The 19,828-nt window shown below is 34.3% G+C and overlaps 1 protein-coding gene across 1 annotated transcript in view; it reads left to right on the top strand.

The window, feature by feature from the left end:
* The window catches only part of LOC128221523 (ficolin-2-like), a 107,708-nt gene extending 95,860 nt beyond the window's left edge, over positions 1-11,848 (top strand). Inside the window, exon 5 of the mRNA XM_052930128.1 lies at positions 10,884-11,848. Coding sequence (XP_052786088.1) covers positions 10,884-11,140 — 257 coding nt within the window. The 3' untranslated portion in view covers positions 11,141-11,848. The remainder of the gene's footprint in view (positions 1-10,883) is intronic.
* The last annotated feature ends 7,980 nt before the right edge of the window (positions 11,849-19,828 follow it).

Consider the following 19,828-nt stretch of genomic DNA (forward strand, 5'->3'; position numbering starts at 1 on the left):
AAACAAACGAAAGCCTCCAAACGTTTATAGAGATAATAATTGAACAATGTATATCGTCCGTTCTTTAAAAGAAACGAAAGCCTCCAAACGTTTGTATAGATAATAATTGAACAATGCTTATAGCCGTTCTTTAAAAGAAAAGAAAGCCTACAAACGTTTATATAGATAATAATTGAACAATGCATATCGCCGTTATTTTATAAGAAAAGAAAGCCTACAAACGTTTGTATAGATAATAATTAAACAATGTATATCGTCCGTTCTTTTATAAGAAAAGAAAGCCTCCAAACGTTTATTTAGATAGTAATTGAACAATGTATATCGCCCGTTCTTTTATAAGAAAAGAAATCCTACAACCGTTTATATAGATAATAATTGAACAATGTATATCGTCTGTTCTTTTATAAGAAAAGAAAGCCTCCAAATGTTTATTTAGATAATAATTGAAAAATGTATATCGCCCGTTCTTTTATAAGAAAAGAAAGCCTCCAAACCCTTATTTAGATAATAATTGAACAATGTATATCGTCCGTTCTTATATAAGAAAATAAAGTCTACAAACGTTTATAGAGATAATAATTGAACAATGTATATCGTCCGTTCTTTAAAAGAAACGAAAGCCTACAAACGTTTATATAGATAATAATTGAACAATGTATATCGCCGTTCTTTAAAAGAAACGAAAGCCTACAAACGTTTATATAGATAATAATTGAACAATGCATATCGCCGTTCTTTAAAACAAACGAAAGCCTCCAAACGTTTATAGAGATAATAATTGAACAATGTATATCGTCCGTTCTTTAAAAGAAACGAAAGCCTCCAAACGTTTATATGTATTATAACTGAACAATGTATATCGTCCGTTCTTAAAAAGAAAAGAAAGCCTCCAAACGTTTGTATAGATAATAATTGAACAATGCATATAGCCGTTCTTTAAAAGAAAAGAAAGCCTACACACGTTTATATAGATAATAATTGAACAATGCATATCGCCGTTATTTTATAAGAAAAGAAAGCCTACAAACGTTTGTATAGATAATAATTGAACAATGCATATCGCCGTTATTTTATAAGAAAAGAAAGCCTACAAACGTTTATTCAGATAGTAATTGAACAATGTATATCGCCCGTTCTTTTATAAGAAAAGAAATCCTACAACCATTTATATAGATAATAATTGAACAATGTATATCGTCCGTTCTTTTATAAGAAAAGAAAGCCTCCAAATGTTTATTTAGATAATAATTGAAAAATGTATATCGCCCGTTCTTTTATAAGAAAAGAAAGCCTCCAAACGTTTATTTAGATAATAATTGAACAATGTATATCGTCCGTTCTTTTATAAGAAAAGAAATCCTACAACCGTTTATATAGATAATAACTGAACAATTTATATCGTCCTTTATTTAATAAGATAAGAAAGCCAACACACGTTTGTATAGATAATAATTGAACAATGTATATGGTCCGTTATTTTATAAGAAAAGAAAACCTACATACGTTTGTATAGATAATAATTGAACAATGCATAACGCCGTTCTTTAAAAGAAAGGAAAGCCTCCAAACGTTTATATAGATAATAGTTGAACAATGTATATCGCCGTTCTTTAAAAGAAACGAAAGCCTCCAAACGTTTATATAGATAATAATTGAACAATGCATATCGCCGTTCTTTAAAAGAAACGAAAGCCTCCAAACGTTTATATAGATAATAGTTGAACAATGTATATCGCCGTTCTTTAAAAGAAACGAAAGCCTCCAAACGTTTATATCGATAATAATTTAACAATTTATATCGTCCGTTATTTTATAAGAAAAGAAAACCTACATACGTTTGTATAGATAATAATTGAACAATGCATATCGCCGTTCTTTAAAAGAAACGAAAGCCTCCAAACGTTTATATAGATAATAGTTGAACAATGTATATCGCCGTTCTTTAAAAGAAACGAAAGCCTCCAAACGTTTATATAGATAATAATTGAACAATGCATATCGCCGTTCTTTAAAAGAAACGAAAGCCTCCAAACGTTTATATAGATAATAGTTGAACAATGTATATCGCCGTTCTTTAAAAGAAACGAAAGCCTCCAAACGTTTATATCGATAATAATTGAACAATGTATATCGCCGTTCTTTAAAAGAAACGAAAGCTTCCAAACGTTTATAAAAATAATAGTTGAACAATGTATATCGCCGTTCTTTAAAAGAAACGAAAGCCTCCAAACGTTTATAAAAATAATAGTTGAATAATGTATATCGCCGTTCTTTAAAAGAAACGAAAGCCTCCAAACGTTTATATAGATAATAATTGAACAATGCATATCGCCGTTCTTTAAAAGAAACGAAAGCCTCCAAACGTTTATATAGATAATAATTGAACAATGTATATCGCCGTTCTTTAAAAAAAACGAAAGCCTCCAAACGTTTATATAGATAATAACTGAACACTTTATATCGTCCTTTATTTAATAAGAAAAGAAAGCCTACACACGTTTGTATAGATAATAATTGAACAATGTATATCGTCCGTTATTTTATAAGAAAAGAAAACCTACACACGTTTATATAGGTAATAATTGAACAATTTATATCGTCCGTTCTTTTATAAGAAACGAAAGCCTACAAACGTTTATATAGATAATAATTGAACAATGCATATCGCCGTTCTTTAAAAGAAACGAAAGCCTCCAAACGTTTATATAGATAATAATTGAACAATGTATATCGCCGTTCTTTAAAAAAAACGAAAGCCTCCAAACGTTTATATAGATAATAACTGAACAATTTATATCGTCCTTTATTTAATAAGAAAAGAAAGCCTACAAACGTTCGTATAGATAATAATTGAACAATTTATATCGTCCGTTATTTTATAAGAAAAGAAAACCTACACACGTTTATATAGGTAATAATTGAACAATTTATATCGTCCGTTCTTTTATAAGAAACGAAAGCCTACAAACGTTTATATAGATAATAACTGAACAATGTATATCGTCCGTTCTTTTATAAGAAACGAAAGCCTACACACGTTTATATAGATAATAATTGAACAATTTATATCGTCCGTTATTTTATAAGAAAAGAAAGCATACACACGTTTATATAGATAATAATTGAACAATTTATATCGTCCGTTATTTTATAAGAAAAGAAAGCCTACAGACTTTTATATAGATAATAATTGAACAATGTATATCGTCCGTTATTTTATAAGAAAAGAAAGCCTACACACGTTTATATAGATAATAATTGAACAATTTATATCGTCCGTTATTTTATAAGAAAAGAAAGCCTACACACGTTTGTATAGAAAATAATTGAACAATTTATATCGTCCGTTATTTTATAAGAAAAGAAAGCCTACACACGTTTGTATAGATAATAATTGAACAATTTATATCGTCCGTTATTTTATAAGAAACGAAAGCCTAAACACGTTTGTATAGAAAATAATTGAACAATTTATATCGTCCGTTATTTTATAAGAAAAGAAAGCCTACACACGTTTGTATAGATAATAATTGAACAATGCATATCGGCCGTTATTTTATAAGAAAAGAAAGCCTACACACGTTTATATAGAAAATAATTGAACAATTTATATCGTCCGTTATTTTATAAGAAAAGAAAGCCTCCAAACGTTTATATAGAAAATAATTGAACAATTTATATCGTCCGTTATTTTATAAGAAAAGAAAGCCTACACACGTTTATATAGATGATAATTGAACAATTTATATCGTCCGTTATTTTATAAGAAACGAAAGCCTACACACGTTTATATAGAAAATAATTGAACAATTTATATCGTCCTTTATTTTATAAGAAAAGAAAGCCTACAACCGTTTATATAGAAAATAATTGAACAATTTATATCGTCCGTTCTTTTATAAGAAACGAAAGCCTACAAACGTTTATATAGATAATAATTGAACAATTTATATCGTTCGTTATTTTATAAGAAACGAAAGCCTACACACGTTTATATAGAAAATAATTGAACAATTTATATCGTCCGTTATTTTATAAGAAAAGAAATCCTACAACCGTTTATATAGATAATAATTGAACAATGTATATCGTCCGTTCTTTAAAAGAAACGGAAGCCTACAAACGTTTATATAGATAATAATTGAACAATGTATATCGCCCGTTATTTTATAAGAAAAGAAAGCCTACACACGTTTATATAGATAATAATTGAACAATGTATATCGCCCGTTATTTTATAAGAAAAGAAATCCTACAACCGTTTATATAGATAATAATTGAACAATGTATATCGCCCGTTATTTTATAAGAAAAGAAAGCCTCCAAACGTTTATTCAGATAATAATTGAACAATTTATATCGTCCGTTCTTTTATAAGAAACGAAAGCCTACAAACGTTTGTATAGATAATAATTGAACAATTTATATCGTCCGTTATTTTATAAGAAAAGAAAGCCTAAACACGTTTGTATAGGTAATAATTGAACAATGCATATCGCCGTTCTTTAAAAGAAACGAAAGCCTACAAACGTTTAAATAGAAAATAATTGAACAATTTATATCGTCCGTTATTTTATAAGAAAAGGAATCCTACAAACGTTTATATATAATAATAATTGAACAATATATATCGTCCGTTCTTTTATAAGAACAGAAAGCCTAAAGCGCTTATATAGATAATAAGTGTAACATCGTATATCGTCTGTTATAGTACAAACAATTACTGCATTTATTCTTTCCATAACAATACATATAGGATTTGTCATGAGTGGTCATATCAAATGTCATTTGCGAGAATACTAACATAATTATTGAACGAGTTTTATTTAATTGAGTATTATATGATGACGAATATAATATTAGCCTTATAATTTCTCTTCTGTGCTAAAGTGGACGGACAATGGGCAGATTGGGAGGAATGGACCGTTTGTGACGACAAGTGCCCGAGAGGAAAGTGGCTACGTTCACGAAAGTGTAAAAACCCTGCCCCACTATTCAACGGAGTCAATTGTTCCGGAGAGGGAACAGAAGTCCGAGGTAATAATTGTGTTTGATATTATTCAAACGATAAATTAAGTATTCTAACTCATGATTCATCTTATACATTTGTGCTACCTTCGTTTGCCCTGGTATACGTCCTTTGATAGTTTTCAACAAGTACGTGTTTCAAAATGTGTTCCAGTTCGGTTTTTTGTTTTGCGTCACACATTTATCATTATATATAAATTGAAGATACCAATCACATTTCTCAAACCAAAAGTGTATTCAAATTTTACTTAAATCTGCGTTAAAATCCACACTGTGATATATGGAAATAATAAACACTTACGATGTATGTGCCTAAATGCTTAAACAATGTTTTGGAAGTGTGCATAATAATTGTATATAAGCTGGTGATAAAGCTTTTAATCAGGGTGTGCTTGTAGTATTGGGCGTGTATGTGTAATTGGGCGCGCTTGTGGCAATGAGCGTGCTTGTGTAATTGGGTGTGCTTCTGGTAATGGGCGTGCTAGTGGTATTGGGCGTGTTGTGGTATTTGGCGTTCTTGTGTAATTGGGCGTGCTTGTTGTATTGGGCGTGCTTGTGGTATTGGGAATGCTTGTGGTATTGGGCGTGCTTGTGTAATTGGGCGTGCTTGTTGTATTGGGCGTGCTTGTGTAATTGGGTGTGATTGTGGTATTGGGCGTGGTTGTAGTATTGGGCGTCCTTGTGGTATTGGGCGTGCTTATGTAATTTGGCGTGCTAATGTAATTTGGCGTGCTTGTGGTAATGGACGTGCTTATGTTACAGGGCGTCCTTGTGTTACTGGGTGTGCTTGTGGTGTTGGCGTGCTTTTGGTTTTGAGCGTACTTGTGTAATTGGGCATGCATTTGGCATTATGCTTGCTTGTGTAATTGGGCGTGCTTGTGTACTTGGGCGTGCTTGTGGTATTGGGCGTGGTTGTAGTATTAGGCGTGCTTGTGGTATTGGGCGTGCATGTGTTATTGTGCGTGCTAAAGTAATTGTGCGTGCTTGTGGTAATGGGCATGCTTATGTTACTGGGCATGCTTGTGATATTGGGCATGTTGTGGTTTTGGACGTTCTTGTGTAATTGGGCGTGCTTGTTTTAAAGGGCGTGCTTGTGGTATTGGGCGTGTTTGTGGTATTGGGCGTGCTTGTTGAATTGGGTGTGCTTCTGGAAATGGGCCTTGTTGTGAATTGGGCGTTGTTGTGGTATTTGGCGTGCTTGTGATATTGGGCGTGGTTGTGGTATTTGGCGTTCTTGTGTAATTGGGCGTGCTTGTTAAAATGGGCATGGTTGTGGTTTTGGGCGTGGTTGTGGTATTGTACGTGCTTCTGAAATGGGCAAGATTGTGGTATTGGGCGTTGATGTGGTATTGGGCGAGGTTGTGGTATTGGGCGTTGTTGTGGTATTGGGCGTGCTTTTGTAATTTGGCTTGCTTGTGTAATTGGGCGTGCTTGTGTAATTGCGCGTGCTTGTTGTTTTGGGCGTGCATGTGTTATTGGGTGTGATTGTGGTATTGTGCGTGCTTGTTGTATTGGGCGTCCTTGTGGTATTGGGTGTGCTTGTGTAATTTGGCGTGCTTGTTGTATTGGGCGTGCTTGTGTTATTGGGTGTGATTATGGTATTGGGCGTGGTTGTAGTATTTGGCGTGCTTGTGGTATTGGGTGTGCTTGTGTAATTTGGCGTGCATGTTGTATTGGGCGTGCTTGTGTAAATGGGTGTGATTATGGTATTGGGCGTGGTTGTAGTATTTCGCGTGCTTGTGGTATTGGGCGTACTTATGTAATTGGGCGTGCTAATGTAATTTGGCCTGCTTTTGGTAATGGGCGTGCTTGTGGTAATGGGCGTGCTTGTGTTACTGGGTGTGCATGTGGTATTGGGCGTGCTTGTGGTATTGAGCTTGCTCGTGTAATTGGGCACACATGTGATATTATGCATGCTTGTGTAATTGGGCGTGCTTGTGTAATTGGGCGTGCTTGTGGTAATGGGTGTGATTGTGGTATTGGGCGTATTTGTGGTATAGGACTTGCTTGTGTAATTTGGCGTGCTTTTTTAATTTGGCGTGCTCCTGGTAATGGGCGTGGTATTATGCATGGTTGTGGTATTGGGCTTGCTTTTGGTATTGGGCTCGCTTGTGTAATTTGGCTTGCTTGTGTAATTTGGCTTTCTTGTGTAATTTGGCTTGCTTGTGTAATTTGGCGTGCATGTCGTATTGGGCGTGCTTGTGTAAATGTTCGTGGTTTTGGTATTGGGCGTGGTTTTTGTATTTGGCGTGGTTGTAGTTTTGGGCGTGGTTGTTGTTTTGGGTGTGCTAGTGGTACTTGGCGTGCTTGTGGTATTGGGCGTGCTTGTGGTAATGGGCGTGGTTGTAGTATTGGGCATGGTTGTGGTATTTGGTGTGGTTGTGGTATTTGGTATGCTTGTAATGTGTGGACGCTGTTGGCGGCGATGGGCATGGTTGTGGTATTGGGCGTGTTTATGATATAAAGGCACTGCTGGCGATAAATGGTGTTCTTGTGATTTTGGGCGGGCTAGTGGTATTGGGCTTGTGTATGACGGCATTTTTGTGATATGGGGGTTTTGCAATTGATTTACGGCGTGCTAGTTATATTGGTTTTGCTAATGAAATATGATGTGCGTGTGCTGTGGGGGCGTTGTTGGACATATAGGACGTTGCTTTTGATATTGGGCGTGCTTGTGATATGGGGGCGTTGCTGCTAATATGGGGGCGTTGCTGCTAATATGGGGGCGTTGCTGCTAATATGGGGGCGTTGCTAGTGATATTGGTGTGCTTTTAAAATGGGTGCTATGCAGGATATATAGGGTGTGATTTTGAGATTGTGCGTCGTTGGTTATATAGGGCGGTGATTGATATGGGGGAGGACGTTTTTGGTGAAATGGGGGCGTTATTGGTGATATCGGGGCGTTGATGGTGGTGTGGGGGCGTTGAATGTGATATCGGGGCATAAATGGAAATATCGGGGCGTTGTTAGTGGTATGGGGCGTGCATGTTGATATGGGGGCGCAATTGGAGATAAGGGGGCGGCAATGGTAATATTGGGACTTTAATGGTGCTTTCGGGGCGTTATAAGTGATATTGGGGCGTTGTTTGTGATATGTGGGCGTTGTTGTTATAATTTTGCGTAAGTTGTGACATGGGGCCATTGCTGGTGATCTGAAGGCGTTGCTTGTGAAATTAAAGCATTGAAGGTGGTGTACGTTTCTTTCTGCCAATGCACTGTTCATATTGTTTAAAATCATATTTAATATAACACAATTTATTCTGAATCGTTTTGTTTTGGGTTTTATTACGTTTCCTGTTTATCCGTTTTTTACAGAAAACTTATAATAATTATTAAAAAAGATTTAGGTGTTACATGCTATCTTACAATTGACATGACCTGCTGTGCTACGGGTACACGATTCAAAATTAAATGTATAAAATGCAAGAATCTTTATTTAAAGTCGGTAATACGATAACAAACTCATTAGTTCAAATAGCTTTTTTTCGACAAAAATGTTCGGCTGTAAAAAGTTATGCTTTTTCACAGTATTGTTACATGTATTTATTTGTTCGTCTTTCGTGAACATTTAAAATGTGACAATGATTCATAAAACTTAAAGTGTTGCAGGTGATTTATTTACCACTTTTGGTAACGAGCTGCTTTAATCCAAGATTTACTCTTGTTTTGTTTAATGTTTGTTTTCTTGGAAATGTATTAAATATTTCAATTTCTTCTCATTTTTCAGCTTCTGTCGACTGTTCGGAAATAAGGCAGAACCTTGGCAGTGTGCCCTCTGGCGTCTATCTTATCACAACATGGAAAACAAATCAAAATGCGAGTGTGTTCTGTGATATGGACACCGATCAGGGAGGTTGGACCGTGAGTTTTTTTTTTATATTTTACAATGTTGACGGTGCATATTACTATTTAGATAAGAAAGCAGTTTAATACATAGTAAAAAACTCAGTCAAAATACCTCGTTGTTTAACAAATTTAACCTTTGTAGGTGTTTCAATATCGCATGGACGGAAAAGTGGATTTCTACCGCAACTTCTCTTCATACGAGAATGGGTTTGGATCTCTGCAGGGAGAATTCTGGTTGGGTATGTCAGCGTAGTGATCAAAATGTATATATATACACGTGGACTTATGGTTAAATTGTGAAACGTTCATGAAATGTTAATGAATTCTGTTCACCTCGCGCTTTGAATAAATATAAGATAAGTGTTTGCTTCAGCGTAATATTTTCCACCGAGTGAGCACCAGAAACTTTATTTCACGAGTGGCGAGATCAAAATGTATCGATGCACGGTATTATGGTTTAATGGAGATTTGTTCATGAAATGTTATTGGAATGTTTTTATCTCCCGCCTTGAATAAATATAGGATACTTGTTTGTTTCAGTGTAAGATCATAGTAGTATAATGCACCATTTGAGCACCAAAGCTTTTGTACACGTTTGGCTGAGCCATTTGTGAAATACTTACTTTTGGTGTGTACGCGAAATATACTGCAATCTCGCAAACTTTATTTATGTTGATTATATGTCTAAAAGGAATTAAAATGACTAATTTTGGTAAAGAGTTACAAAACGTATGTGGACGTAATGTAATTTAGGAAATGACGTCGCGTTGACGTTTGAAGCGGGCCGGATTTTCAAACAGTGAAAAAAAACCGCTTAGTTTATATAAAATAAGAACAATCCCACAACGTTAAGTAAGACAATAGTTTATAATACATAGGCAATTTGGCAACAAATAAATCTAATGCCTATAATTATGTTTCGTAGGCCTCAAACTGATGAATGAGATGACATCCCGGACATCAAATGATTTAAGAATTGACATCACACGTGGCAATGGTAGCACCGGCTATATCGTATACGCTGACTTCAGTGTGGGGGCCGGGTCTAATTATACCCTACATGTAGGAAATATACGGTCAGAAAGTAAAGGTAAGTATATCTTATCATTTATGGAAGGAATTCATTTGTGATTGAGGTCCGACATCGTTAAGTAAAGTGTTATTAAAAGCGTTGAAACTAGCATACGATTGTTGCGGTGTGTATTGAACCGAAAAGCTTAAGTAACAAAAGTTTTACTGTTGTCATTATAAGTTGAGATTTAGATCAATCCGAGTTCTAATCTAAATCTAGCAACAAATGAAACTATATAGCAACGAGAATAATTCTAACTTTACGTTTTTCGAATGCTATTGACAGTATTCATTTTGTTCATAAATATGTCTTGAATATCCAAAATAAAACAAATATTCAAAAAAACACCAACTAATATGGCATACCTGACATGGCAAAATTGACATAACAAAGAAGAACACTAATAATAATAATACATAATTATAGTTCATATTTAGACAAATTCTAAAAAGTAAAATTAATCAATATAATTTCTTATTACTGTCTAGTTGCAGTGCTTTCGAATTCTCGGCACTTTAATATATACTTGAACAGTTGTGCCTCTTCAATATTCGACCATGGCAATGACCATTTAAACAGTAATTGTGCCGATTACTATCGCGCAGGATGATGATATTGATTTAAAGTAGAAGTAGCAATGCAACTATTCTTATACTTATAAACAATTGCAGTACGTTTTAGTCGACACAGGACTGTTAAAGTTCCTTCTACTCTTATATGCAGACGGTATTGTAATTATTGCTAATTCAGCAGCAGACCTGCAAGCGAACATTAACATATAAGAGGAATATTGTAACAAATGGAAACTTAAGGTTAATAAAAGCAAACAATTGAGGTATATATGTGCGATGTTATATGTGGAAATAAACTGGTGTTCTGTTTTATTCAAACAATTACCATTACCATCATTGATCAATATATTAATATTTCGTTGCAGTGAGTGCGAGTTCTGTAGGGATTCATACCTACCACAACGGTTCTGCCTTTTCCACATTCGACCATGACAATGACCGTTATAGCAGTGTTAATTGTGCTGCTAGATATCGCGGAGCATGGTGGTACACTGCTTGCTTTTATTATGCGAACCTGAATGGCCAGTACTACACACCCGGAACTTTTGTCGGCAACCAAACAGCTATGTTATTTGATAACAGTGAATCGCTTAAAACTAGCAAAATGATGTTTAGACCTTAGACCTTAAGTGAAGCTAGTATTTCACTAACACGTGTGTTTTCTTATCATATTTCAGTACTGGTTTATGTTCAGTTGAGTTTTTTTTTTAAATAAATTGCCATTATTTCAACGCACGGATTGAAAATTCGCCTTAAGTTTATCGAATACACATTACAACAATTGATTAAATAATTGAAGCTTTATTGCTCAGATAAGGCATTTTCGGTCTTTAATAAGGTCATTTTAAGTTTGATTATTATTTGTGATAATCACATTATGATTGATTTTTATATTTTCCTTATTATCTCGATATATACCGCTTTGGTAATTGAAGGCTATAAATCACTTAAAATTAGTACAATGACGTTTAATTCTTATACCATTTGTGAAGCCATTATTTCACAAACATTACTTTTTCTCATTCTATTTAAGTTTTCGAATAATAATATATTAAATTGATAATAATGTATTGTCCACTTCTTGGCATTAAATAATCAACGGATGGTACGAGCGCTATTTTCGAATATTTTTTTTTCGAATATTAAATTATCTGTTTAGAAATAAACAGATTTGAAGATCAGTTTAGGCAAAGATTTTTCATTTTTGATAGTATTTTTTTTATTTTAAACTGTGATACTGAAATACTATTTGACTGAATTTGTTTTGTGTATTGAAATCATTGTATTGAAATACAAGCATTAACATAATGTATTGCAATGCTAGCTTTGACGGTGTGTTTTTAAATGAAAGCATTGACGGAGTGTATTGAAAGGTAAACATTGTCGTAGTGTATTGAAAGGGAAGCATTGACGGAGTAGATTGAAAGGGAATGATTGACGGGGTGTATTGAAAATGAGGCATTGACTAAGTGAATTTAAAGGTAAGCATTGACGGAGTGTATTGAAAAGGAAGCATTGACGGAGTATATTGAAAGGTTAGCATTGACGGAGTGTACTGAAAGGGAAGCCTTGACGGAGTGTATTAAAAGGGAAGCATTTGCGTAGTGTATTAAAAGGTAAGCATTGACGTAGTGTATCAAAAGGTAAGCATTAACGGAGTGTATTGAAAGGGAAGCATTGACGTAGTGTATTAAAAGGTATGCATAGAGAGAGTGTATTGAAAGGGAAGCATTGACGGATTGTATTAAAAGGTAAGCATTGACGAAGTGTATTGAAAGGGAAGCATTGACGTATTGTATGAAAAGGGACGCATTGACGGAATGTATTGAAGGTAAGCATTGACGGAGTGTATTGAAAGGGAAGCATTGACGGAGTGTATTGAAAGGTAAGCATTGACGTAGTGTATGAAAAGGGACGCATTGACGGAGTGTATTTAAAAGTAAGCATTGACGGAGTGTATTGAAAGATTATTGAAAGATTGAAAAGTTATTGCATGGGGCTATATCACTCCTGCGCCGTTTGTTATGTTATAAATGTGTTTTCGGCACGCAACAAGAAGTGATGCAAGAAATAACACAGACCAATCGACTAGTGTATTTTTTTCATTATATTTACCGACTTTATAAATTAAAGTAACAGAGTCAGATTGTTTATCAAAAACTAATATTTGATCACTAATATATTACTGACCATCGATGTATAGTACGATTAAATTATAATGTCTTAATTAGAATTGGGTTATTTCTAAGGTTATTGGAATTTCATGAATAGTGTTAGAACGACAACGTTTTTAACATACCTTAATTGGTAGAACAATGGCCAATTTTGATGAATATGAACGTGACATTGGAATGTCAAGTGTTCATGTTTACACAAAAGGATCATCTTATCAAGCTTCGTACGGCAAAATATCAAAATATCAGGAATTTGCTTATTTGATCATTTTTTTACTGTCAGTAAAATATAGTAACGTAATGCTGTGAACACACGGTATTGTAGAAAATTGAAGTACTTATATTATTTCGTCATATAATACATAGCGTTTAACGTAACGTTAATCTTCTACTGTTTCACTTTCTTTGTAAAAACAAACACATGTCAATTTTATCAAATATGAGGCTTATGCTGCAGTTTCTCAACATAATAACATATTTCATTTAACTAAACTAGAAAGCTGCTGATTATACAAATTCACACTTCGGGCAGAAGACGAAACGTTTAGTCTCCCAAATATACCAACCTAAAAATACCCACCTGTTAGTTACATTAAATGTAAAAAATACATCTTATACTATTTTTTATTTATATTTGGAGACTTCACTGACCAACTTACCGTCTAAATTTATATCATAATGACAATCCGTAGAATAAAATACAATGACTGTGCGGTTGCTTTTATTATGAAAATATCATTTTCCACACTATCTAACACGCTTTCGGGTGTTTGCTATTTACTCTTAAAAACTGATCGTAATATTGTAAGAAGCTTAGACGTTAATTAATACCTTGAGACTACAAAGTATCATATAATACACAATCGTAATCTCATCTTGAAAAACGACTGATGATCAAATTTACTTTGATGTTCAGTGATTGTGCGACATAACTCAGATTGCTTTTGCTAGTTTGATTTCATTACATTAAATCCTTTCAATGGAGTTAAATAGTGTCTGTATGCGCAACAGAGAGTCTTGTTGAAAACGTCATTAAAGATCAAAGCTACAAACAACTTTCATATTATGCTCTTACACACAATGCTCGTTCAGAAATGAATGTCTTTGTTCTTCCCATAAATATGTTTTAATTTGGCATGGCTATACAAACCGGCTTACCAAGGATAACAAACCTTATGAATCGGCGTTTTACTTCAAACTTTATATATCGGTGTAAATGAAGATATATAATGTGATGAAAATAAAATAATTAAGTTCATTGTTTCAACTCAAACGGCATCATATAACTGATGGAAATGCATCAACAAACGAGTTTTAATAGGTGTGTTCATCGCCAGGTTATACTTTGTGTAGAAAGTCTTTGTCAATCTTATATCGCTCAGATGTTTAAGAAATGACATTGGAAGCGAAATCTACGTAAATCATTGTCAGAAATGTTTTATTGCTCCATAATCTTTCAAATCCAAGCCTGAAACTACTCTGAGTACGGTGTTAATTCGATAATAAACGTTAACAAAAAAAACAATGCGCATGAAGGTTAAAAGACGAATTATGTGAACAGTCATCGAAGGAGATCGCGTTGGCTGGCGATATTATGAATGAGTTCGAAATGTGACTTTCGAAACGTTAGCCCGATGTAATATATTGTAAAACATATTTTTACAGTTACACACGATCGAATTCGATTGCTTAAAAGACCGGTAATCCATTTCATACAATTGTACATTTAATCAAGTAACGGACGCATAATTTGAGCTTTTCCTTTGCTTTAACCAAATTTATTGTTATTGCTTATAGTTTATAATACTGGTTGGCTTCTCCATGCGGTTTCTATTGTTTTATATGTTATTATTATCGCTGATTTTTAAAAATCGTTCACGTAATGGCCTGATGTATTCGAACAACTGCGACGCCAAAGCTAATGGTAAAAAAGAATTGGTGAATTGCAATGTTTAATAAATTAACAGTTTCAAATATAATATTATCAAGGGTTCACTTTAATGTATTCATTCAAATATCTATTACAAGAAACATCTATGGAATTTAGCAGTAGCGATGTTTTCAGAAAGAGGCCAATTTCAACAAGTGGTATTGATTAAGAAATGTTTGTTTTATATGGCATAAACTTGCGATTATCTTTATGGACTTTTAATGAATTAAAAGTAATAAAAAAAAGACAACGAAGTTGATGGGTTGGTCTCCACAAACATAAATTATATATTTCTATATATCTCATGACATTTATGTGATGCTTCTCATTCCAGGTATTCATTTGTGATTATAAGTTCAAATAACGTAACCATTTTTATCTCCTATTGGTCTGGACTTCCGCCCATGAGGCAGGAGATTGAAGGTTCGAGCCCGACACGGTTAAAATTAGTTTAAACATATTTTATTCATCAATACATGTCAAATACAATGTAAATCAAATACAAGTACAAATGTTATGAAACGGATGAGAACGAAAGATAAATAAATCTTATAATGTTCTTCTCCAAACAATTTGTTGAGTGCTTTTTTAAGTGACGGACATTATATAAACTCTATATAGATGACAAAATGAAAATCATAACGATGAATATAAAGTAATAGAATGTTGAACTATATCTGGGACATATGACAACACGGTTACTTAATAACTAGTATCACACCATATCGTTAATTGAATTCAAACGGAGAAATATAGAGTTGAAGAAGGAAAGGTTAGGTGGTTGGTTTAGGTAATACACTTCAAGTGTCAAGCAATCTACTTAGCTTAGTACTATGAATGACATTACAAATTTAGTCTGAATTCGATACAAATGTTGGATAACTAGTCAAATCGTTTGGACAATTGAATAAACAGATGAACAGCATCAAACACTATCTTATTTTGATCTTCTGAAAGAGTTTCATCACCATAAAGCAGATTATGAAGAGTTACTTCAGTCAGCTCTTCTACAGAAGACAGCATTATTCGCCTTTGATCTGTATAAAGAGGACAAATTAGGAGAAAATGATGAGATGTTTCCTGAATTCCACACGAGCAGAGGGGAGACGGCACGATATTTCTAACAAACAGGTGATGATTCAGTGAGCTGCATTCATTGCGAAGACGTGTGTGCAATACTTGTAATCGGCGCTTACCATAATAAAAAAGATCATTCGTTTTTGGGACATCCGACTTCAGATAAGTTTTAAATCCAGAAACACTGTCAATCAATTTTACTTCGCCTGGGAGATTATTCCATGCAGATATAGTAGAAGGTAGGAAAGAATTCATATAAAGTGAAGTATTTGTACGAATGCTAGATATGTGTGATGAGTTTCTTAACAATCTTGACGAGGCTTGGCCTACTGTTTGTGGAACGAGGTCAGAAAGGTAATCTGGTGCAAGACCATTTTTCATTTTAAAAAAAGGAGAAGCTTGTGTTTTTCTCGCCGAGAACTTAAATCCTCCCAACCAGATTCGATCTTAAGAAGTCGCAGGGAAACAAGTCGAGTACAACCAGTAACAATACGTGCACACTCAGTTTGAATTTTATCAAGTTCATCCTTGTCATATTGAGTACAATTACTCCAAACAACATCAGCGTATTCCAAGATTGGCCGTATGAATGATAGATAGGTGACCTCAAGAGACCTCCTATCAAGTTGATAACGGAGTCGTTTCATGATATTGACTCTAGACCAAGCCTTTTCAATAATATAGTTAATATGAGAATGCCAATTTCCTCCATCAGAAAAGAAAATACCAAGGTGCTTGTGTGATTCCACTACAGGGATAGCGATATCAAACATGTACAGAGAGGGATGTATTGGTTTGTTCCTCTTTCGAGAAATAACCATTGATTCTGATTTGTTTGGATTAAACTTGACTAGCCACTTTTCAGCCCAAAGACTTATTTTATCAATATCTCTCTGTAATTGAACAGCCCCCGTCTGTGGGGAATCCACTATAACAAATAGACTAGTATCGTCAGCAAAAAGGTTAATAGACGAATCAATTTCGCTAACTATATCATTAATATAAACAAGGAATAAAAGAGGGCCCAGAATTGATCCTTGTGGAACACCTGCTTTAATTGATTTTAAGTTAGATGATGCTCCAGGAATAACAACGCGTTGTCGTCTGTTTTCTAAGTAGTTGGCGAACCAAGATAATAAACTACCACACACGCCAGCTCTTTCGAGTTTAAAGAGAAGACCACGATGCCAAACTTTATCAAAAGCTTTACTTATATCAAAGAAAACAACTTTTATTTCGAGACCAGAGTCGAGAGCTTGACAAAAGCTATTATATAAGTAGGTAAGTTGGTTTACGGTAGAATCCCCTGGCAGGAAACCAGATTGATATCGGGTAAAGAAATGTGTGTCTCGAAGGAAGTTAAATACATGTTTAAATACAACTCGTTCGAAAACCTTCTCCATTGTATTTAAAAGAGATATTGGTCGATAATTAGAAGGGTCCGAAGGATCTCCCTTTTTGAACACAGCACAAAAATTTGAACATTTCCAATTTGTAGGAACAATACAAGAACAGAGCGAAGCGTTAAATAAATCACATAAAGGTTGACTAAGTGCTGTACAAGCTTCTCGCAAAACACGATTATCAATGCCATCGGGTCCAGATGCTTTTCCAATTGATAGACTACGCAGAACATCTTTTACCTCTGAAGGCATGGTAACAATTAAATCAAGTTTTCTATCATTGAAAGCTAAATCAACCCGAGGAAATACCTGTGATGAGTCGTCAACATAAGTCTGAAGAACGAAATAATCATTTAGAATGTCAGCCTTGCCTTTATTGTCTGCAACACACTCATCATTAAGCGGGTTAATTAGCGGGGGGATTTCCCGTGATGTCTGCGGAGAGATAAATGATTTAAGGGTCTTCCACCAATCTTTCGAAGTGAGTTGATCAGATTTAAGTTTCGAAGCAAGTGAATCAAAATATTTCAATTTTGAGCTCCGGATTAGAGAGACGACTTCATTTCTCAAGCCACGAAATCTGGCCCAGTGCATTGGATTATTAGTGAGTTTGACCCTTTTATAAGCGCGTTTCCGCTGTCGTATTTTTAGTTTAATATCTGCATTTATCCAGGGAGGTTCAAAGGGATATATATTTCTTTATTAGGAATACACTCATGAGCATGATCAACAACAGTCTTAGTAAGAGAAGATGTGAAACAATCAATGCTTGGACTACGAACTAATGACCAATCAGTATCTGAAAGCCTTTGCCAAAGTTGAATATAATTCCCATTGTCATATTTCCATATACGACGACGAATAGTCTTTTTGATTGGTTTTTGGAATTTAAATATACCAAAAATAGGACAGTGGAAGCGAGTGTTTTGCTCAAGAAATGGCTCACCAACGCCGCAATGGACTAAGTCGTTGGAATTCGAAACAAATAAAAGATCGATAATCGACGAAGTATTTTCTGTGAAGTGAGTTGGATCTTTGATACATTGTTCGATGGCAAACTGTTGCGATAAAGACAGTATTTTCCTCCCTGATTTTTCAACTAGGGTGTTGAGGTTAAAATCACCTGTAATTATAACATCATCAACACCACTTTCTCTTGCTAGACCAATAGAATCTTCAATGAGGTTATAGTAATTATTATCAGAATTGGGTGGACGATAGAAAACACCAACTAATACTCGTTTATTGGTGTGAAATTTTAGTTCAAGCCACAGACATTCAAGATAATTTAATTCCAAATCACTTCGTCGTTTAAAGCTTATACCTTCTTTAACGTAAGCAGCAACTCCACCATAACAATTATCGCTGCGATCACGACGAATTGGATTAGAAAATCCAGGAATAAGAATTTGACCATCTAAAGTTGCATCCCCTAACCAAGTTTCGGAAAAAGCAAGAATATCGAAAGAGCGAAGTTCAGATGTCAATATATCTAATTTTGGTAGTAAACTCTGGACATTATAATGAACAAGCGAAAGGTAATTAGGACAAGACAAGAAGTTTGACAAGTTATTTGAAAAGTCAAAATGAGAACTACTGACAGATGAGTCTTGACTTGAAGTAGGACCTGGGTTTGGGTGAACATCACCAGACAATAAAAGAAATATAGATAACCAAGTGAATAGTACAGTGGAAAACAATACACTTAAGCAGTGACTTGTAAATTCAGAATTAGATTGGAAAGCTACACGTGCTGCGTGACGTAATGCCGAACAATGATTCAGTTTTATATCGTGGTGCTGACGTGCTAGCAAGCCTAAATTTGATGTGACCTTAAAATTAAGGCACAAAGCATAAATGCCACCTGTATCGTTTACTAAGCCAAGTAAAAACACCAAATAAACAAAACATTTGAAATGGCCGATGTACTTATATTTTTGAAGCGCGTACACGTTCATGTGGGCTTTCATGAGATTAACCAACCAATAAAATATACAATAACATAATCAGTGTCATACAGCTACTTCTATGTTTAGGCCAAACAGTGACACGAGGATGTGAATTATCCAGATACCAACCACCATAGACAGAAAGAAAGAACTTGAAAAGGGGACAAAAAAGATAGGTAAATGTAACCATATGTTGATAGTTTTAGGAGGATATAAGATATATCATGCGTAGTACCATTAAGGAAATACTTATTGGTTTAAGTCAAAACAAAAATAATATTATTAAACTGATGATGACAGTACTATTAAACACATAAGAGTCTCTTTGAAAATGTAGACTGTATAATTGTTAGTGCAGTAGCTATACCAAGAAAGATATTTTAAACATGTAATTATTTGTTCATCTAAGAAAAATTACAGCACAACTAAGTTTATCGAAGCTATTTAACGTTGGTAAGTAGTTTCTTCATTGGACCATGGTTAAGAAATGAACATATATTGCATACATTGTATAAGAACAGGTAATACATAGTTTGGTCAAAATGTAAAATGTATTAGTTGTATAAGTGATTTAATTTCAAACCATATGCATATTTTGCAGTAATTAACAATCAAAATCTTAAGATTTTAGTATTAGCACTCCAGTCATAATGCTTATCTTAACGAATGAATATCTAGTTTGAGCTTTTTAGAACTAAGGTAAGGATAATAGATTATCTATCTTAAATAGCTAATGTGTCCGTATGCTGAAACACCTTTACAAAACGAAAGGGAAGG

Source organism: Mya arenaria, chromosome 16 (genome assembly GCF_026914265.1).
Source record: "Mya arenaria isolate MELC-2E11 chromosome 16, ASM2691426v1".
NCBI lineage: Eukaryota > Metazoa > Mollusca > Bivalvia > Myida > Myidae > Mya > Mya arenaria.